Raw genomic sequence first — 17,664 nt, forward strand, 5'->3', positions numbered from 1 at the left:
TTTGTGGAAGCTGCACTTTATTTGAAAAAGAAAGAGTTCACTAATTGTTCTTACATCTTTTAAATACATAAACAAAAAATGATCTGTGAGGACAACAGAAATTATTCAGTAAAACTATTTGATTGAATTGCTTTCATATTTCAAACCATCCTTAGCCAACCCCTGGACAAACTGCCGACATGCTATATGTATATATACACAAAAGCACCGATCAACAGTGCTCAAACCGTCTCCCCAGTCAGCATTTCTTATATTTTACATTAGAAATTTACAGTGATGTCAATAAACCCGTCCGTGACCAATAGCTAGAGGAGCGTCCAGCTCCCGTTCAGTATTCCTGGACTTTTAGAGAGCAGGGTGCTTAACTTGACGAGAAGTCTGAAACATGAGGGCAACTCTTAACATTCAGATCAGGGGCATCCAGATCTAACGGTCCGTGTGAAAATGATGGCATGCCATGCATAATGCAGAACACCTTCCTTCGCAAGTGCAACACTTCACAGTCATGGAGGAAGTGCTTTTCTGCTCCAACAAATATCTCATTGCAAAACCCCTAAACCGTATAACAAACCATTCACTAATGATCACCCTCCCAATAGCCTTGGGCTGCAAACATTTCATCTACGGGAAGTTGTTCTAGACATAAAACTTAGAGAATAGTTAGTGCTCTATCTTTTAGCTTACAGGTGTATTTTTCACATAATATCTATTTTAAAAGTCTAAACCTTTATCATACAATCCAACACCCATGAATAATGTTGAATTATTATTTATATTTCCCCCCGCCGATGTACTTCGTAAACTCTCCCGTTTTATTTTTTAGGCATTAATCATAAATAAATACAAACGACACGCAAGAAAGGTCTACTGGTGAATACAATTAAAGTCGAAACTAAAAGATAACATGAAAACAAAGTTACTGTTACTATTTCATAACACATACTATATCAGATGCTGAGTCATACTGCGATTTAGCTCGACGTTCGCCACAAGACCTCTCATCAGAAGCTCCCGGTTGAAGGAAAAAAACAACCTAGCAGGAAAATCAAACTATAGCTTTTCAGAACACAAAATATCCAAGTCTCTCAATGCCCTTACCTACCTTAACAGATTATAAAATGTATGAGGAATCCCTTTATGGGTTGAACAGCAGCATCACTTGACATCTTAAACAAATTACGAAATGATTGCAGTATGCTCCCAGTCTTTCAACACGTCGTTTTGACGTCGAGTATGTTGTGGGAGCTGTCCTCTGAAGAGCATCCCGGCACAGAGGACGGAGCTTAATGGTTTGACATCAGGGAGCAACTTCATTTTGTGTTACATAAACTGCATCTGGAAAAAGCAACAATTAAATGTACAATTAAAAAGGTACTTTACACACAACAGTGTGTTAAGTCTACAAGAAACAGCGTTTGTGACCCATGTTACAGTATGAATGAAACCAGTGTAGACGGGGACTGGGAACTGATTGGATTGTGAATAGTCTCCGTATGACAGGTTGGGGAAGAGGAGGGTTTGATGTCAACCGAAAAGGAAAGACATTTTAGAGGTGTTACAGAAAGTTGCAGGGTTTCTACTTCAAGACTTTTAAAGTTTGAGGTTACTGGATAAGTATTTGAAAAATCATTTTATACAGACTGTTCTCACAGAAATTGAAGAAGTGATGAAATATCTTGAAATATCTGTGCATAACTAGAAAAACTATAATCCATATAGAAATCTCAATGACTTTTGAAAATATATTATCAGGTTTTAAAGGTGAATTCAGTCATTTATTGCTACTGTTATTTTACATATAATTAAATCAATTGTTGAAAAATAAAATTAAAAGTCTACTATATAATTAAAATTAAACATATTCAGAAAGAATAGTATCAGTTTTAGTTGTATTAAATATTTTAACATTTAAATACTTTTAAAAAGTGATGAAATATCTTAAAACATCTGTTTAACTCGAGAAAAAAAAAAAATATATATATCCCCTAAAGAAATCTTCAGGCATGAATATCACAGGTTCCAAAGGTGACCTTGTTGTTTTTATTATTATTATTATTATTAATTAAATTAATAGTAACATGAAATATGTTTAAAATAATTTACAATCAGGAATATGTATTAAGAAAGTAAACTGTCAATTTTCTGTTAATAAAACGAGATGAAACTGAACATGAGTGCATGCAAGACCATCGGTGAGCACAAACACATGCGGTACCTAGACAAAAGACGAAGCTCTACAAGAAATCCTTGAGAGAGAGCTGTGCAAAGGGGTCTTGTCCTGGGGCTCTGAGAGGACTCTGACTGGAAGGGCTAGAGGCAGCGGAGGGCTAATGCAGAGAGAACAACACAGAGAGAGAAAGGAAAGAGCTTGGAGTGACAGGGAGAAGCACATGTGGAAGAGGAGAGGAATGAGCTGTAGTTTGGGAGGGAGTTCTCTGTCTCATGGCCCATCAGAACACAATGGACCATGATTATTAAGAGTGTTAATAATACAAATCTACATTCATCACAAGAACAACATAACATACATGAAAGTATGGAGGGACTGTACCTGTGCGCTGGACACTGATCCGAATGGATTGGATGGCCTCATGACCGGCTGTGTGTACATCATTGTGGGCTGTGTCATCATGCTCATAGAGGGCATCTGTGGAGGCTAAAAAAATACAACCATGAAGAATCACTCTGGTCACAATTTCAACAACCTCAATTCTAGTAGCTGGTTTCACAGCAGGGTTATCAAAGTTAACTAAAACCATAAAAAACACATTGCAGCTTGTTGTTAAAGCAACATTTCTCATCTTCATTTACTTTAACTTGATGTACTAAAATATAACTCAAATAAAAAATAAAAACTATATAGACATTAAAAGCTAAAGAAAAATAACTAAAAAGGAAAATATAAAACTAAAAACAAATTAAAAATCTAAAAAACCTGTAATAGTATCTCAAGTGATACTTAAGACATTTTCCCAGAAGTACTGACCATGCCATATCCCATCATTCCTGTAGGTGTTGTAGCAGGGAAAGACATGATAGATGGTGGCTATAAAACAAAGAAAGACTAATGAGACATCAAGTTCATATGGTAAGATATGTACTTGTAACCATAAGTAAGAGCCAGTCTGCAGATTTTGTTCAGAGTTGACAATTTTGCAGAAAATCGCATAGTGTATGATGGGCACAGATTTATTCAATTTTTTAGGTTCAGACCGACTCCATCCACTCAAACATGTTTGATCATTTGAGTTGATTTCTAAACAAATTGTTTGCATTTGTCACTAGTTACCTAGAAATGATGCGCTCATTTAGTGAATAATGCCCAGTTTTCTTGGCAAGAGTGTGATGCCTAGTATTTTCAAATCTGTTCAGATTCATGTGGTCATGTGGTGTTTTCCAGCCTTAAGAGGTTATCTGTCTATCTAGGCATCTCACTGGATTTTGGAGCAATTTTATCAATATAAAGTACAGTTGTACCATAGAGACAGGATTCCATGTGGTAGATGGAGCAGTTTTGGGTTGCCAGTTCATTCCACCGGTTAATTTTTTCTCTCCTGGTTGGTTCCAGTGGATATCACTGTGAAAACAGTTGGCTAATATTAACACCAAACCAGAATATGTATTTACTGAGCATCAAGGATATACTGAGCATCATAAAGGGCAACATTCTTACTTTTTAGTGGTATCGTTTCCAATGCCCAGATCTGTAAGAGAGAAAATATATATTTTATTAAGACTTTAAAGAGGTACATTTACATTTTTTAACAAAGTTTGAAAATTAGAGGCCATTCACAAGAGAACACATTGTTGCATTCCACTACACTGCTTTTCCATTGTTTCTCTGTAAACATGCACTAGACAGACATCACTGACCATTATGCTTGCATTTTTTTGCAGCACGTTGATCAAGACCTTTGGTTTTCTTCACTGAACTGGCCTGCACATCACGTTTTTTACATGCAAAAATGCATTCTGTGTGAAACGGCCCCTAACGATCTTTATTTTAGCATCATGTTCTGACAAACACATTGACACTTACTTCCAACAAGGTTGGCCAAGGAAGAATCCAGGTCGTCTGACACCAGTTTCTCTGGGAGCTGACTGGAGAACTGATTTGAACCGGCCACAGTGGGTTTCAAAATCCCAGCTTTACATTCACAAATAAGACAGGTGAGAATATTTATATAGCATAATTGATACACAGGGGGGATTCAGAGTGCTTTACATTAGCATTATAAAGCAAATAAAAAACATATAGACATAAAAGGCAAGTTTAAAATCATTTAATACTTAAGAATACATTAAGAAACTTCTGATTACATGTTGATCTACTTTTTCACGTTTTCATTTGATTTAGAGTAAAATGCCTTACCATCAGTATCCAGGCTATTGGACGAGGCAGCTTTAGTACCGAAAACAGACTCAAAGTCAACATGCAGCTCCCCTGAGCTCTGTGGAGGAGGGATTTGTGGAGCTCCGTATCCCAAAAGGCACAAAAAGCCATTTAAACCCTCTTACAGCACTCACATTATAGACTAGGACACTGTCTGAAGAATAAACAAGTTAAAACAGTGCCAGTATCAAACATACTAAGTTCAAGTGCTGCCAATAAGTGGACGAGTTTGGTCACATGTCAAAGTTATTGGAGGGTAAACTACAGTCACGCACAAAACTGCAAAGAACCACTACTCATTTATATCAACTGTGTTAAAGTGATAGTTCACCAAAAATGCAAAACTCATCATTTACTCACCCTCATGTTATTCTAAATATATTAATATCTAAATATCTTATGAACATAAAAGGTGAATTTTTAAAGAATATAAAGAAAATGAATGAGTATTCGGGCTGTCAAGCTCCAAAAAGCACCATAAAAACAAAATGTGAATAAATGATGACAGAATTGTCGTTTTTGATTTTGAATAGTGTTATACCATGTTAGATCAGACAACATTAGAGACAAAGGGAAACATATATCACAATGGGGTGCAGCACCACACAAGGCAACCTCCAGCCACAGGCTCCCTACCTCTGAATAGGCCTGCTACAGTGGAGGGCTCAGACTGGAAGGGAGAGGGGTTTGGGAGATGCTGGACCATAGACGGTTGACCAAACGAGTCTGACAGGCAGGCGGGGAGAAGGAGAACCAACACGGCAAGCGTTACAGACATAAAGACATTTGAGATTCAGAATGGATTAGTAAAGAGCGTATTTAAACAGCAATATTAAGACAGCCATGTGCAGAAGGCAAACAGCATCCAGCAGGGATCATCACAGGTTTAGTCCCTGTACACTGCTTCAGTGCTCCTATGTTTCCAGACAGAGAGGAAACATAGGTGGGATGGTTTGCATCATGGTACCTGAGATTAAGTGCTCTATCCGCACAGTGCGTTTGTAATTGCTTGATACAGATGAACTTGAATCAATAAAGGGATTGTACTGATCTACAGTGGAAAAGGAAAAACAATCATTCACTTATAGCTTTATAGTTTAACTTTTTAAACCTTCACAAAGCAAAGATAGTCTGAGGTGAAAACTGGAATGAAATGCGTGGTTTCTGACAAACTTTTTTGTAGAACGCTTCAGAATGTTTCAGAAAATAATATATATATTATGTTTCATAAATAATATATTATGATTAGTTGCTTTCAAATGATTAAAATATTTATTTGTCATTGTTTTTGTATGCCGGATTCCACTCATGGTTTATATTTCACTTGTTGACCTTTGATAATTATTAAAATTGCATCAGACAAAATAAAAAAAAAGAGCATTAAATATTTTTCATTTTTAACATTTCAATAATCGCATGTGTTAACGCATTACCTTTGACAGCCCTAATTTTATGCATATTACCCTCAAAAAGTCTGGGCTTTGTAATTTGTATTTTTCTGGAAGAAATTAATACTTTTATTCATCTAGGATAAATTAAATTGATCAAATGTGTCAGTAAATATATTTATAATGTTAAAAAATCTATTTCAGAAAACGCTGTTCTTTTGTAATTCGAACAGAACTCTTTCTTAAGCATCAAATCGGTGTATTAGAATGATTTCTGAAGGATCATGTGATACTGAAGACTGGAGTAATGGCAGATGAAAATTTAGCTTTGCATTTTAGGAATAAATTACATTTTAAAATATATCAAAATTGTAAATTGTAATAATAATTATATTTCACAATATTACTGTATTCTTCATAAATGCAGCCTTGAGCATAAGACTTTTGAATGGTGGCGTATATTATTTATTTACCATATATATGTTGGAAGTTGGCCAAAATAATCTATTCAGAATGTAGTTACATCATCTTGTGTATTTGTTTTTGTATACACCCAGTTAACATGTATTTTTTTTTCAGTTGTTTTCGTCTCACACTACCTACAACTGCTTTAATTTTAGCTTTGAATCGAGATAAAAACTGTAATTAATGAAACAGCTCCACTGTAACTAAACCAAAACAAAGCTCTATGTGTACAAACATTATTTTAGGGTTGTCTTTAGTACTGCCACCTAACCTCCATTTATTCTCCAATTACAGACTGCATCCTTACTCAGACGCCGAGCTGAACTGTAAGAACGATGTGACTGAACTTAATCAGAGGATTCCTGACACAACGGGATACTGTGCATGCGAAACAACGAGGGACTTTCAGCGACCAGAAAAGCTCAAACTAATAAAACACTTATGGTTGGTTGGTTGGTTTTTTTGGAAGGAAGAATATAGAGTGTTTTTAACCAAATATCTCATGACCTGACGTCCTAGAGGAGAAACTAACACCATCTGATGACATAACGGGTTGATGAGCACCATCAACAACAAGTTTGGTTAGGAAAGGGTTTAGGTTTGGAATGGAGTCATCTACAGCTTCAGAAGAAGAGAAAGGATCTGAGCAGGCAAAAGGAGAGAGAGAAAGAATCGAACAGGAGGACATTAGAACGAGACTGAAGTTAACACAGAGAAGGCTGAATTTGAGATGGTCACATGCAAAGGGTCTCACCTCCCCAAGCCGTGGCCACAGAGGGTCCGGGCTGCATGCTTGACTGAAAGTTAGTCTGCAAGTCAAAGAGGTCGCTCTCCATCTTCAGGGCACTGAAGATCAGAAAACCAAACAAAAATGTCTTAATCCACAACCGATTTATCCAACAGAGTTTCATGTAGATGTAATATAAGATGCAGTGTTTTGCATGTCCAGAGATGTCACACAGTGAAGTGATTTGATTGGCTGACCCATTGGAGCAGCTGGGAGTGGAGAACAGGTCGATGGCAGGAGCTGTGCTGATGCATGCTGCTGTGGTGGAGACTGGAGAAGTGTCAGTCGTGGCAAACGAAGGCCTCTTTGAGAGCTCCTTTAGCCTCTGTTCCTGTTTACAAGAAGCCAAGAAACCTTTTAGACAGGAAGGAGCCATCTGATTGGCACGGAAAATGACCTACCGACCACTTTTCATTCATTAGTGTGATGTTTAGAGGATAAATTTGAAATGTGATACCAAGATCATTCAGATAATTGTTATAACAATTGAATTGTAGCAACACGTTAAGTTGTACACAAAGCTTTTTGATTAAAAAACCTGTGCATTCGGAACAGGTTTTTAAATCTGTTCAGACAAAGCCAGCCAATCAGATAAGAGCATAAATTCTGAGTTTGGAACACCATACTTGGCCACACGTCACATCACTCACTTCTTAATTGCTGTTTTTTATTTTCCATAGCAAGATCTGTTAACGCTAATGAGTCAAATCACACCGTGATTTCTTGCATCGCGCATACAGAAGGGAGACACATCTCTGATACACGTTTAAATACGTCATTAACAACTAGTTGTTCAGTTCGTTTCCACACATACTGCATAGAATTTCTGTAAATAAGGCTGTCACTACCTGAATGATGAAGTCAATTTGGTTGTAGAATGTGGTTGCTTTTGTAGGACACTGTACATTAAAAACTGCCAGGACTATTATTCTCTAATATATTTTAGGACCAAAATATTCATTATTCAATATTTAAAGGGATACTCTTCCAAAATGAAAATTTTGTCATTAATCACTTATCCCCATGTGGTTCCAAACCCATAAAAGCTCCGTTTGTCTTTAGAACACAATTTAAGATATTTTGGATGAAAACCTGGAGGCTTGTGACTGTCCTATAGACTGCCAAGTAAATAACAGTGTCAAGGTCCATAAAAGTATGAAAGTCATCGTCAGAATACTCCATCTGCCATCAGATGTGCAATCTGGGTTATATGAAGCGATGGGAACACTTTTTGTAAGCGAAGAAAACAAAAATAACGACTTTATTCAATAATTCCTTAGTCTCCTCTGTGTCTCTTCATATCACTGTATGCTCTTCTGTGTCATCCGTGCCACAAAGCCTCCAAGTTTTCATCTAAAATATCTTAAATTGTGTTCCAAAGACGAACGGAGCTTTTACAGGTTTGGAACAACAATCAATGTATGCATGGCCATTTTCAAAGTGCAGCATTTTTAAAAAAGTACAACAACTTGCCAGGAATTTACTGCAAATGCACACACACAAAAACATGTACCATGCAGAAGTATTTACAGTACTGTCCAAATATGTGCACATATAACTAGAAAATAGGAATCTATAATAAACCAAAGAAGAATTAGCAAAATTGAACAGCAAATCCTGTAAATTCTTTCCTCTGGTGGGTGAAATTATTTCTGATATGTGTCCTGTTATGTACCTTTAGAGCTTTCAGTCGCGCCTGCTCCTCCTCCAGAGCTGCCTGCTTTTCCCTTTCATCCACTTTAGTGAAAGACATGCCAGTGTTGGCCAGCGATGACACAGCATTGGAAAGTGTGCTTGCCCTACAAAAATATATTGGGCTTCCATGAGTATGAAAGAGAAATTGATACCTAGAGTATACAGAACTCCTGCATTACAAGCTCTTATAAGTAAGAATCCATGAGGTCCTGTCAACATAATGCATCTGTTAGAACTCATTAATTTGTATTCAGCTTTGAATGTGACATGAATGGCCCACCTGCTGGCGGCGGTGGAGTCCTTCACCTTCTTCCCTTCTAATGAAGCCAAGTGTTGCTCCAGGGCATCCAAAAGACTGCTGGGGGCCTGAGGGAATGTACAAACATTTACTCAGCAATACAGCACTGTCTGCATCAAGTCAACAGTGAAAAGACAGTAAATAGCTTATTGGCAATAAGGATTAAACAGTGCAAAGGAGTGCAGAAAAGAGTCAGAAAAGTACTTACACACACTGTAAACTGAAGGTGGACAAAGGGTGGAAAGATAAAGGGAAATACAGAATATAAAGGTGGTCTTGGTCAGACAATATAATGCATGAGTTTCAAATCTGTTCTTATCTAAGGCTATGATGGCATTTGCATTGGATAATAATCTGTCATGTTTACCATTTGCCATTATGACTTAGACTTTCATGTTACCATATATACACTAACCCATTCTCACTCCCAAGGTGTTAAATACTGCTACTTGGTTAAGAGCTCTGCATATCACTATTTAGATGCCAATGGTGCATTAACATTATTACTTTAATCATGAAACTAAACTTCTTTTGAACTTACTATTGATTAATGTTTCTTAAACAAAATCAGCATATTAGAATGATTTCTGAAAGATCATGTGACACTGGAGTAATGATGCTGAAGATTCAGCTTTGCCATCACAGGAATAAATTACATTTAAATAAAACAGAAAACAGATATTTTAAATTGGAATTACACCCTTGTTAACATAAGAGATTTCTTTTAAAATCGTTAAAAAATATTACTGACCCCGATTTTTTGGAACAGTAGTGTATATTGGCACATAGTTTTCTTTTAAATTTACACATGGCACAAAATGGCTTAAACAGCTGTTTTTGAGTGAGAATCTGTTGCATATTCTGAGTAAATATACTTGCCATAGCTGTGGAAGTCATGATTCTATTATCTCTATTATTATAAGTATTATTCTGAAATCTCCACTGAGCCCATAACACCTTTATTTGCTGTAGACAGGGAAAAGTTAAGACAAAAAAGCTGAGAAATCTTTAGTGACATGCGCATCCTAATGATCTGCATGCATCTTTAAGTTAGAAATGCATTTGTGCAAAGTAATGTAAGAGAGAAAGCATAACAGTTTCTGAAAATACTCAGGATAGTTAATAATGCAGAACGAGTGCAGGTGTTATAGTAAGAATGAAAGTGTAGTCGTACCTGAGACAGGTCAGGTATGTCGCCGCGGTCTATTCCCACCTGCTGTGAGGTGAATAAAACAAATATGTTACATAGCGCTCTTTTAATGAAGTCCCTTGCTAACCAGAACAACACATGAGAATCTCACCTCTGCCACTTTAAGGAACTCCGAGATCCGGGTCATTCGAGTAAGGAATTTCTTGTAAATGTCCAAACCTTCTTTGCACTGGACTTTTTTCATATCAAAATACTTTTCTGTAAGAGGTATGAATAAGTACCCATTACTAATCAGCACTGTGCTGTTATCTGCATGCATTTAAATTAAAATACATTAAATAGATTAAATGATCACTTTTTTTTCATAAAATTAAATCTGCAACTAGGATGAAAAAATAGCTACTGAATTTGACATTTTCAAAGAAAGGTTTTTTTTTTGTGAGATTTGTAGACTGGGGAAAGTATGGGAAAAGAGAAGAACTGTAAATAAGACATAATGCAGAACAGATTTGAACCTGCATAACTGTGAGTACAACTTCTTGTGAGCATGTGCACCACTGTCGCAAACTTTGGTCAGATTTTAAGAGCTTGTAGGAATATTTAAAGAAAATGTACTAAAAATCTACTCACCCTCAGGCCACTCAAGATATAGATAAATTTGTTTCTTTGAACAGATTTAGAGAAATTTAGCATCACATCACTTGCTCACCAATGAGCAAGAAGGAAGCATTATTATAGATTATAGACTCCAAATTTGGCCAGAAGCAACGGTTTAAAGTTAAAATGCCTTGATCAGTTTGTTTCCTAATAGCACACAACTTTTTGCTTCACAAGATGTTAATTGGACAGGAGTTGTGTGGATTACTTGTGGATTACTGTGATGTTTTTATCAGCAGTTTGGACTCTCCTTCTGACGGCACCCATTCACTGCAGAGGATCCACTGGTGAGCAAGTGATGTAATGCTACATTTCTCCAAATTTGGCCTAAGGGGGAGTAGATTTTTGGATGAACTATTCCCTTAAACTAATATTTAGCTCATATCTGTATTGTGCATCTTTCATATTAAAGTGAAGAGAGTGTATTTCTACAATATTTTGTTTATTTATTCAGAATTGAGATCCTGAAAGACCTACCCAGTAAATTTATTATCCCTTCATTGTAAGCTGCAAAAAGACGGATGGAGTCTTTGAAAAGAAGCATGAAGGCTGCATTGATAACCCCATTGGTGAGTTCATTTGCATTGACCTGGACAAACACAAAAAAGCATATTTTGAAATATATGCGACACAAATGCTTTGCTTATACAGAGTATCTATTCACTGCGTATATTCATAAAGTCATCTTTTAGCAGTGAACATGCATGTATATAGATCAACTGCCAGCTCTCTAACTTACATTGAAGTCAAGAAGGGCATCCATCTGGTTCTGTATAATGGGGATGGTCTTAAGAAGCTTCTCTGTGTTCATGGTTCTCATCACTCCATCCACTTAAGGAAAAGATTTTAAAATATAGGTCAAATGACATTAGGGGGATCAGTGCATGGAGGTTTAGTGGATGATCGAGCACTTCAAACCTAGTGCTGCACAAATCCCCCTCAAATGATTTAGAACAAAAACTACAGGTAAGGCTAAAAAAAAAAATCTTTGTATCGAGTGAACAATTTGCTGGCCAAATGAATCACTGTTTGAGTTACATAATGCACTTAATGTACAATTCAGCACACCAAAGAAAGCAGGAACTAGATACTACCTTTAGATTCAAAGTCATTTTAGAATATGTATTAAAAAAATATCCTACCCACGCTTTACTTTCGTGAAGTCAAATGCCACCTGTCGATATGAAACTGCTTTCTCATTCAGATATCGACTATACCTCCGAATGAATGTTGACATATCGTAACCTAGGGAGACACCAATAAATATCACAGTTAAGAAATAATTGATTTTATTCATAAAAATGTTAAGGAGTAGTTGCTTTAAGGATCACAGAGAAAAAAAAGAGCTACAATCAGAAAATAGGAATTTGAAATGTTAAATTAAATCTGTAAATGTTATAAATATTATAAAACAAATTACATTAATTAAGAAATAAAATAATGTTATTTTAACATATTATGTATCTATTACTATGTTGTAAAATATTTTACAACTACTTAAATAATACATCCAAAGATGAGAACAGAAAAAAAATGAAGCCGCTGTAGAGCCTGAAGTAATTGTGTGGAGTTCAATACTGTACCTTGTAGGCCACTTTTGTCCAGGAAATTACTGAGGTTGAATAATGTGTTCCTGGAGGCCAAGTACTGAATAAATCGCTGTAACCAAAATCATTTTTAAAAAAGTTTAATGCATAGACTTATTTGCAGATCTTCATTAGCGCATGGAAAAAAAATATAGTAAAAAGTGGACTGCTCTCCCACAGTCACGCACCTCATTCCCGTATACCATGAGGTGATGTGTTGTGATTAGAGACTTAAAGATCACCACCCAGCTGGTGTTGGTGGTCCTCTCGAACAAAGAGTCAGCCAGCTGAGGAATGTTCACATTCATCTCATTGGTACAGTGTATCAGGTCTACAACAGAAACAGAGATTTCCTTTAACTACTGACATTAATAACTGTGTGAACAGGCAAGAACTGAATGTAAAGACTGCACTGGCATAGAGCTTAAAATTTAATAAATCAAAGGATTATCATGCATTTATAACATAAAACTGAAAAATAATACTCTATGGAGAGAGCGCACATATATATACATATATATATATATATATATATATATATATATATATATATATATATATATATATATATAAGCTTTGCTACATATAAAATGCACTTTATTCTGGATTATGTAACAGCCCATTACTAAAGGCTGGAATATACTACAGGAAAATCTGAACAGATTTTAAAACCCTAGGCATCATACAATTACCAACTTTGTAATAGTCACAGAGGAAACACTGGCCATCATACACTAAATAACTGAGGATTAGGGCTGCATCATAAATCACATTCCATTGTCATGCGCATCTCGTCAGTAAAGCCAGTTCTGTGATAAGTAGTAAATCTCCATCACGTGCTTTCAGACGGAGTGGCATTTAATACGCAGAGCCGTAGATCACTGACAAGCTACACAATACCGCGTTCATAATCACAGATGAATCGCATTCGATTATGAACGTGATATTACGTAGCATGTCAGTGATCTACGGCTCTGTGTATTAAATGCCACTCCGTCTGAAAGCATGTAATGGAGATTTACTACTAATCACAGAACCGGCTTCACTGACGAGATGCGCATGACAATCGCATGTGATTTATCGTACAGCCCTACTGAGGATCGAAACTACCAGACTTAATTATTCTGAATACAACAAACTCACGCAGACACGTGCACCTGTAAATCGGAAACTGTAAAACGAAACTGTAAATCGGCAGAAAACTGGGGCAAAAATCATGAAGTGTATTCAAGCCTTAACTCTTCTAACAGACTTTCTAGATAAAATGTTCACTGCACTTCTGCAAATATGCTTTATGGGAGTGGTGTCGTCTTCATATAGACAGTGGTGTAGTGCAGTTTCTGACGAGCTGCTGCTTTCTGAATGAATGAGGTTGACTTCAGTCGTGTGGTTGGTTGGTTGGTTGGTTGGTTTGGTGTAAGGCAGCTGCCTCCAGAACACTGTAGTGAGTTTTGTGGTGAGGTGCTGCTTTCTGACTGAACTGCGTCTGCGGCACAACTACGATCGCCGTCGCGCATACAGCTCAACTAACGCGATCGTTATAAAGGTGTTTAAACAAAAAACACGTCTCCTTGCATATTTTGAAAAATCAGAATATCAGCTATTTCATGCCATATCTAACAAATTGTGCGATATTTTGAATAAAAAAGGAAAAATGACATAAAAGCAGATCATCATTCTCATTCACTCTGTTGTTTCTGCGGTGTGTCACGGTGACAAGCAATGACGACGGTGAAACCATAAAGGACACATCTACATCTAATAACGATCGCCTTGAAAAAACTCACGCTGGGGGGTGGTCAGCCAGAATATTTTAAACTTACGTGTGAAAGGGTTAATTCAATACTTGTTAAATGGGGTTTGCAGAAAAGTCTGATACAAATAAAAATATAATCTATAATATACCTATATATATATATATTATAATATAATATATTATATATATATATATATATATATATATATATATATTTTAATTCAAATTGTAATTTTGTCCCAGACATTCCGAGATTACGTCGCGTCAATCACCATCAAGTTACGTACGTACATCAAGCGCAGCAACACAACGTATCCCGCGTTTGCTAAAGTTAAGGCGTGCCAACTTTGATTCATCCAGTTATATCACTCCTACTCCTGAGAAACAGTCGTGTGGTTGGTTGGTTGGTTGGTTGGTTTGGTGTAAGGCAGCTGCCTCCAGAACACTGCCAACTTTGATTCATCCAGTTATATCACTCCTACTCCTGAGAAACAAAGCCCTCACCACAAAAGATGTCAATGGAAATGTTCATAATCAGATCTTGTCTGTTCTACAGCTACAGATATATGAGGCAAAAACAGTTCAACTTTTTGGGGGTGAAAAGAACCACAAGTAACCACAATTTATGTGATATACTATAACTTGAAGAGTTGGTTCAACCCAAAAACTGTAAGAGCTGTATGACTTTCTTCTGTGGAACATAAAAGAAGATATTTAGAGAAATGTCAGTTTTTAAATGCTATTATGGTTTTATTAATATTTTGAATTCGTTTTTGATTTTGGGTTTTTGGTTTTCATTTTAACTTTAAAGTTATTGTAATTTTGCTGTGTGTTTGTCATTTTATTTATTTTTTTATATGTCTATATGTTTTGTTTTCTAAGAGGACAAAAATAGGGGCGTGTAAGGTGCATATAATTCTTAGGATCCAGAAAACAATTTCTACATTCTATTTTCCTTTTTAAAAATCCTAACAATAGTCCTTCAAGCATGTCATAACTTGTCTTATAACGCTGTAAGAACTTAATGAAAGAGTAGTCAGGCCTTGCTGAATCAGACGTAAATAGAGATCTATTCTCAAGCACAGACTTACTAGACTGGCACTAGACCAGCACTTCTTAAAGAAGGTGCACACTGACATCACCTGCCTGAAGCCAAATGAACATGAGAATCAAATCAAAACGAACTTCTAACTATTCAAACACATCCGAAACACCTTCCTCACAATAACCCATGCACAAGAGCCTAAGAAAAATAATAGCTTCTGCCCAATGAGCATTATAAGGAATTAATATTTAACCAGAATTTACTAGTATGGCAATGCTGAGGAGGTTTACCTGAGGTCATAAACTACATTAAAAAACATTATGGGATCAAACTTAATGACAATCCACTCATTCTTGCTTATATAAAAATAGCAGTTTTGCACATGCACAGTCCTGCTTCCATACAGTTGAAAGTGATGCATGTCATTTTGTCATAAATACAGGTCAAAAATCTTACTAATATTATTACAGAGCCTGTCTAAGCACATTAGCTTAGCACAACCAGGGCCTGCCCATTGTACAATAGCCTAAAATCGTAGCCATAACAATCATAGCAACAGCTCTACACACGTTCATCTTCGCAAATTCATATTAAACACACAGCTGATAATACTTACAGTCCAAATGCTTCTTTTTAGGGCCCATTATTTCGTGGGTTGTTGCCTTGCACACTGTTTTGGACACGGCTGATCCAGTAACGCTATGCTGAGCAGCAGTTATCCTGTCTGTAATGCTCTGCCCAGACATCTTCAAAGCTTTCCAGCGCCCGACAAGCAAATAATACGTATGAATGTTGAAATTCACGCTGCTACTAAATAGAGTTCACAGTTCCCGGTCGACCTCCTGCCGTACGATACGAGGATACGGGGAGACAAAGATTGGTCGGACAAGAGGAGGCAGATGGGAAGCCTTGCGCACAGCTATCCGCTGCGAGAGACGATGATGAATCCACAGATGATGTTAGAGAATATCACGCGCCGAACTGTTACATTGTTACGGGTTTTAATCGCGCGCTGTAAAGGCTCGTGACTCATCTCTCGTGTCCCGACACTAATCCCGCCGTTCAAACGCCGCCCGTCTTATTTCTGTGAGCCCGCAGGATTGAAGAGCAGCGAAGGCATTCAGTGTAATGGCGGGCCTGTGCTGTTCCATGAGAGCTGGAGGAATATGGGACACTGGCCGCTGATGCTGCTGATCCTGGATCAGGCAGACGCGCCTTCACCATTACAAATGCGCTTGGAATAAAGAATAGCTTCAGATATATTTCCGCGTGTTGCATGACTGAATACTTGGATAAATACAGTTTACAAGTGACAGTACAGGTCTTCTACACAATTATTTATCAGCATGTTTTTTGAAGGGGTGTTTTGATGTTCTTAAATGTGCTATTGGCACATATATATATAAATGGTCAAGAACACCATCATAAATAATGTCTCAAGTAATCATTATATATTTATTTACTGACAAATCTATAATCATGACGTAACTCATAGGATGTGAAATATGAAAAGAAGAGCTAAAGGTTTACAGGTCCTTCTCAAAAAATTAGCATATTGTGATAAAAGTTCATTATTTTCCATAATGTAATGATAAAAATTAAACTTTCATATATTTTAGATTCATTGCACACCAACTGAAATATTTCAGGTCTTTTATTGTTTTTAATACTGATGATTTTGGCATACAGCTCATGAAAACCCAAAATTCCTATCTCAAAAAATTAGCATATCATGAAAAGGTTCTCTAAACGAGCTATTAACCTAATCATCTGAATCAACTAATTAACTCTAAACACCCTGCAAAAGATTCCTGAGGCTTTTAAAAACTCCCAGCCTGGTTCATTACTCAAAACCGCAATCATGGGTAAGACTGCCGACCTGACTGCTGTCCAGAAGGCCATCATTGACACCCTCAAGCGAGAGGGTAAGACACAGAAAGAAATTTCTGAACGAATAGGCTGTTCCCAGAGTGCTGTATCAAGGCACCTCAGTGGGAAGTCTGTGGGAAGGAAAAAGTGTGGCAAAAAACGCTGCACAACGAGAAGAGGTGACCGGACCCTGAGGAAGATTGTGGAGAAGGACCGATTCCAGACCTTGGGGGGACCTGCGGAAGCAGTGGACTGAGTCTGGAGTAGGAACATCCAGAGCCACCGTGCACAGGCGTGTGCTTTTGAACCAGAAACAGCGGCAGAAGCGCCTGACCTGGGCTACAGAGAAGCAGCACTGGACTGTTGCTCAGTGGTCCAAAGTATTTTTTTCGGATGAAAGCAAATTTTGCATGTCATTCGGAAATCAAGGTGCCAGAGTCTGGAGGAAGACTGGGGAGAAGGAAATGCAAAAATGCCTGAAGTCCAGTGTCAAGTACCCACAGTCAGCGATGGTCTGGGGTGCCATGTCAGCTGCTGTTGTTGGTCCACTGTGTTTTATCAAGGGCAGGGTCAAT

At 37.1% G+C, this 17,664-nt stretch overlaps 1 protein-coding gene across 5 annotated transcripts; it reads right to left on the bottom strand.

Moving 5' to 3' along the window:
• On the bottom strand, positions 1-16,408 carry LOC109086143 (phosphatidylinositol-binding clathrin assembly protein-like). Of its 5 annotated transcripts, XM_042771081.1 has the most exons (24): positions 15,837-16,408; positions 12,608-12,750; positions 12,417-12,492; positions 11,975-12,078; positions 11,573-11,665; positions 11,311-11,422; positions 10,328-10,434; positions 10,201-10,242; positions 9,235-9,246; positions 9,009-9,094; positions 8,709-8,832; positions 7,231-7,364; positions 7,001-7,092; positions 6,739-6,888; positions 5,361-5,444; positions 5,030-5,119; positions 4,373-4,483; positions 4,040-4,147; positions 3,674-3,704; positions 3,478-3,577; positions 2,987-3,046; positions 2,552-2,656; positions 2,216-2,327; positions 1-1,335 (listed from the first exon to the last, which is right to left on the bottom strand). In XM_042771081.1, the coding sequence occupies exons 1-23, from the start codon at positions 15,964-15,966 to the stop codon at positions 2,235-2,237; spliced, it is 2,187 nt and encodes a 728-aa protein (XP_042627015.1). In that variant the 5' UTR covers positions 15,967-16,408; the 3' UTR covers positions 1-1,335; positions 2,216-2,234. The 5 variants fall into 5 exon arrangements, with proteins under 5 accessions (XP_042627015.1, XP_042627011.1, XP_042627013.1 ...); XM_042771077.1 differs by lacking the exons at positions 5,361-5,444; positions 6,739-6,888 and having other exon boundaries at positions 15,837-16,407; XM_042771079.1 differs by lacking the exons at positions 2,216-2,327; positions 5,361-5,444; positions 6,739-6,888.
• Positions 16,409-17,664: the final 1,256 nt, after the last annotated feature.

Source organism: Cyprinus carpio, chromosome A15 (assembly GCF_018340385.1).
Source record: "Cyprinus carpio isolate SPL01 chromosome A15, ASM1834038v1, whole genome shotgun sequence".
NCBI lineage: Eukaryota > Metazoa > Chordata > Actinopteri > Cypriniformes > Cyprinidae > Cyprinus > Cyprinus carpio.

Coding starts and splice junctions, on each gene's coding strand:
- LOC109086143 (XM_042771081.1), bottom strand. CDS start 15,966: ATGTCTGGGCAGAGCATTACAGACAGGATAACTGCTGCTCAGCATAGC. Junction 7,093..7,230: donor ACTCCCAGCTGCTCCAATGG/GTCAGCCAATCA, acceptor TCTGATCTTCAG/TGCCCTGAAGATGGAGAGCG. Junction 5,120..5,360: donor GATAGAGCACTTAATCTCAG/GTACCATGATGC, acceptor CCTGCCTGTCAG/ACTCGTTTGGTCAACCGTCT.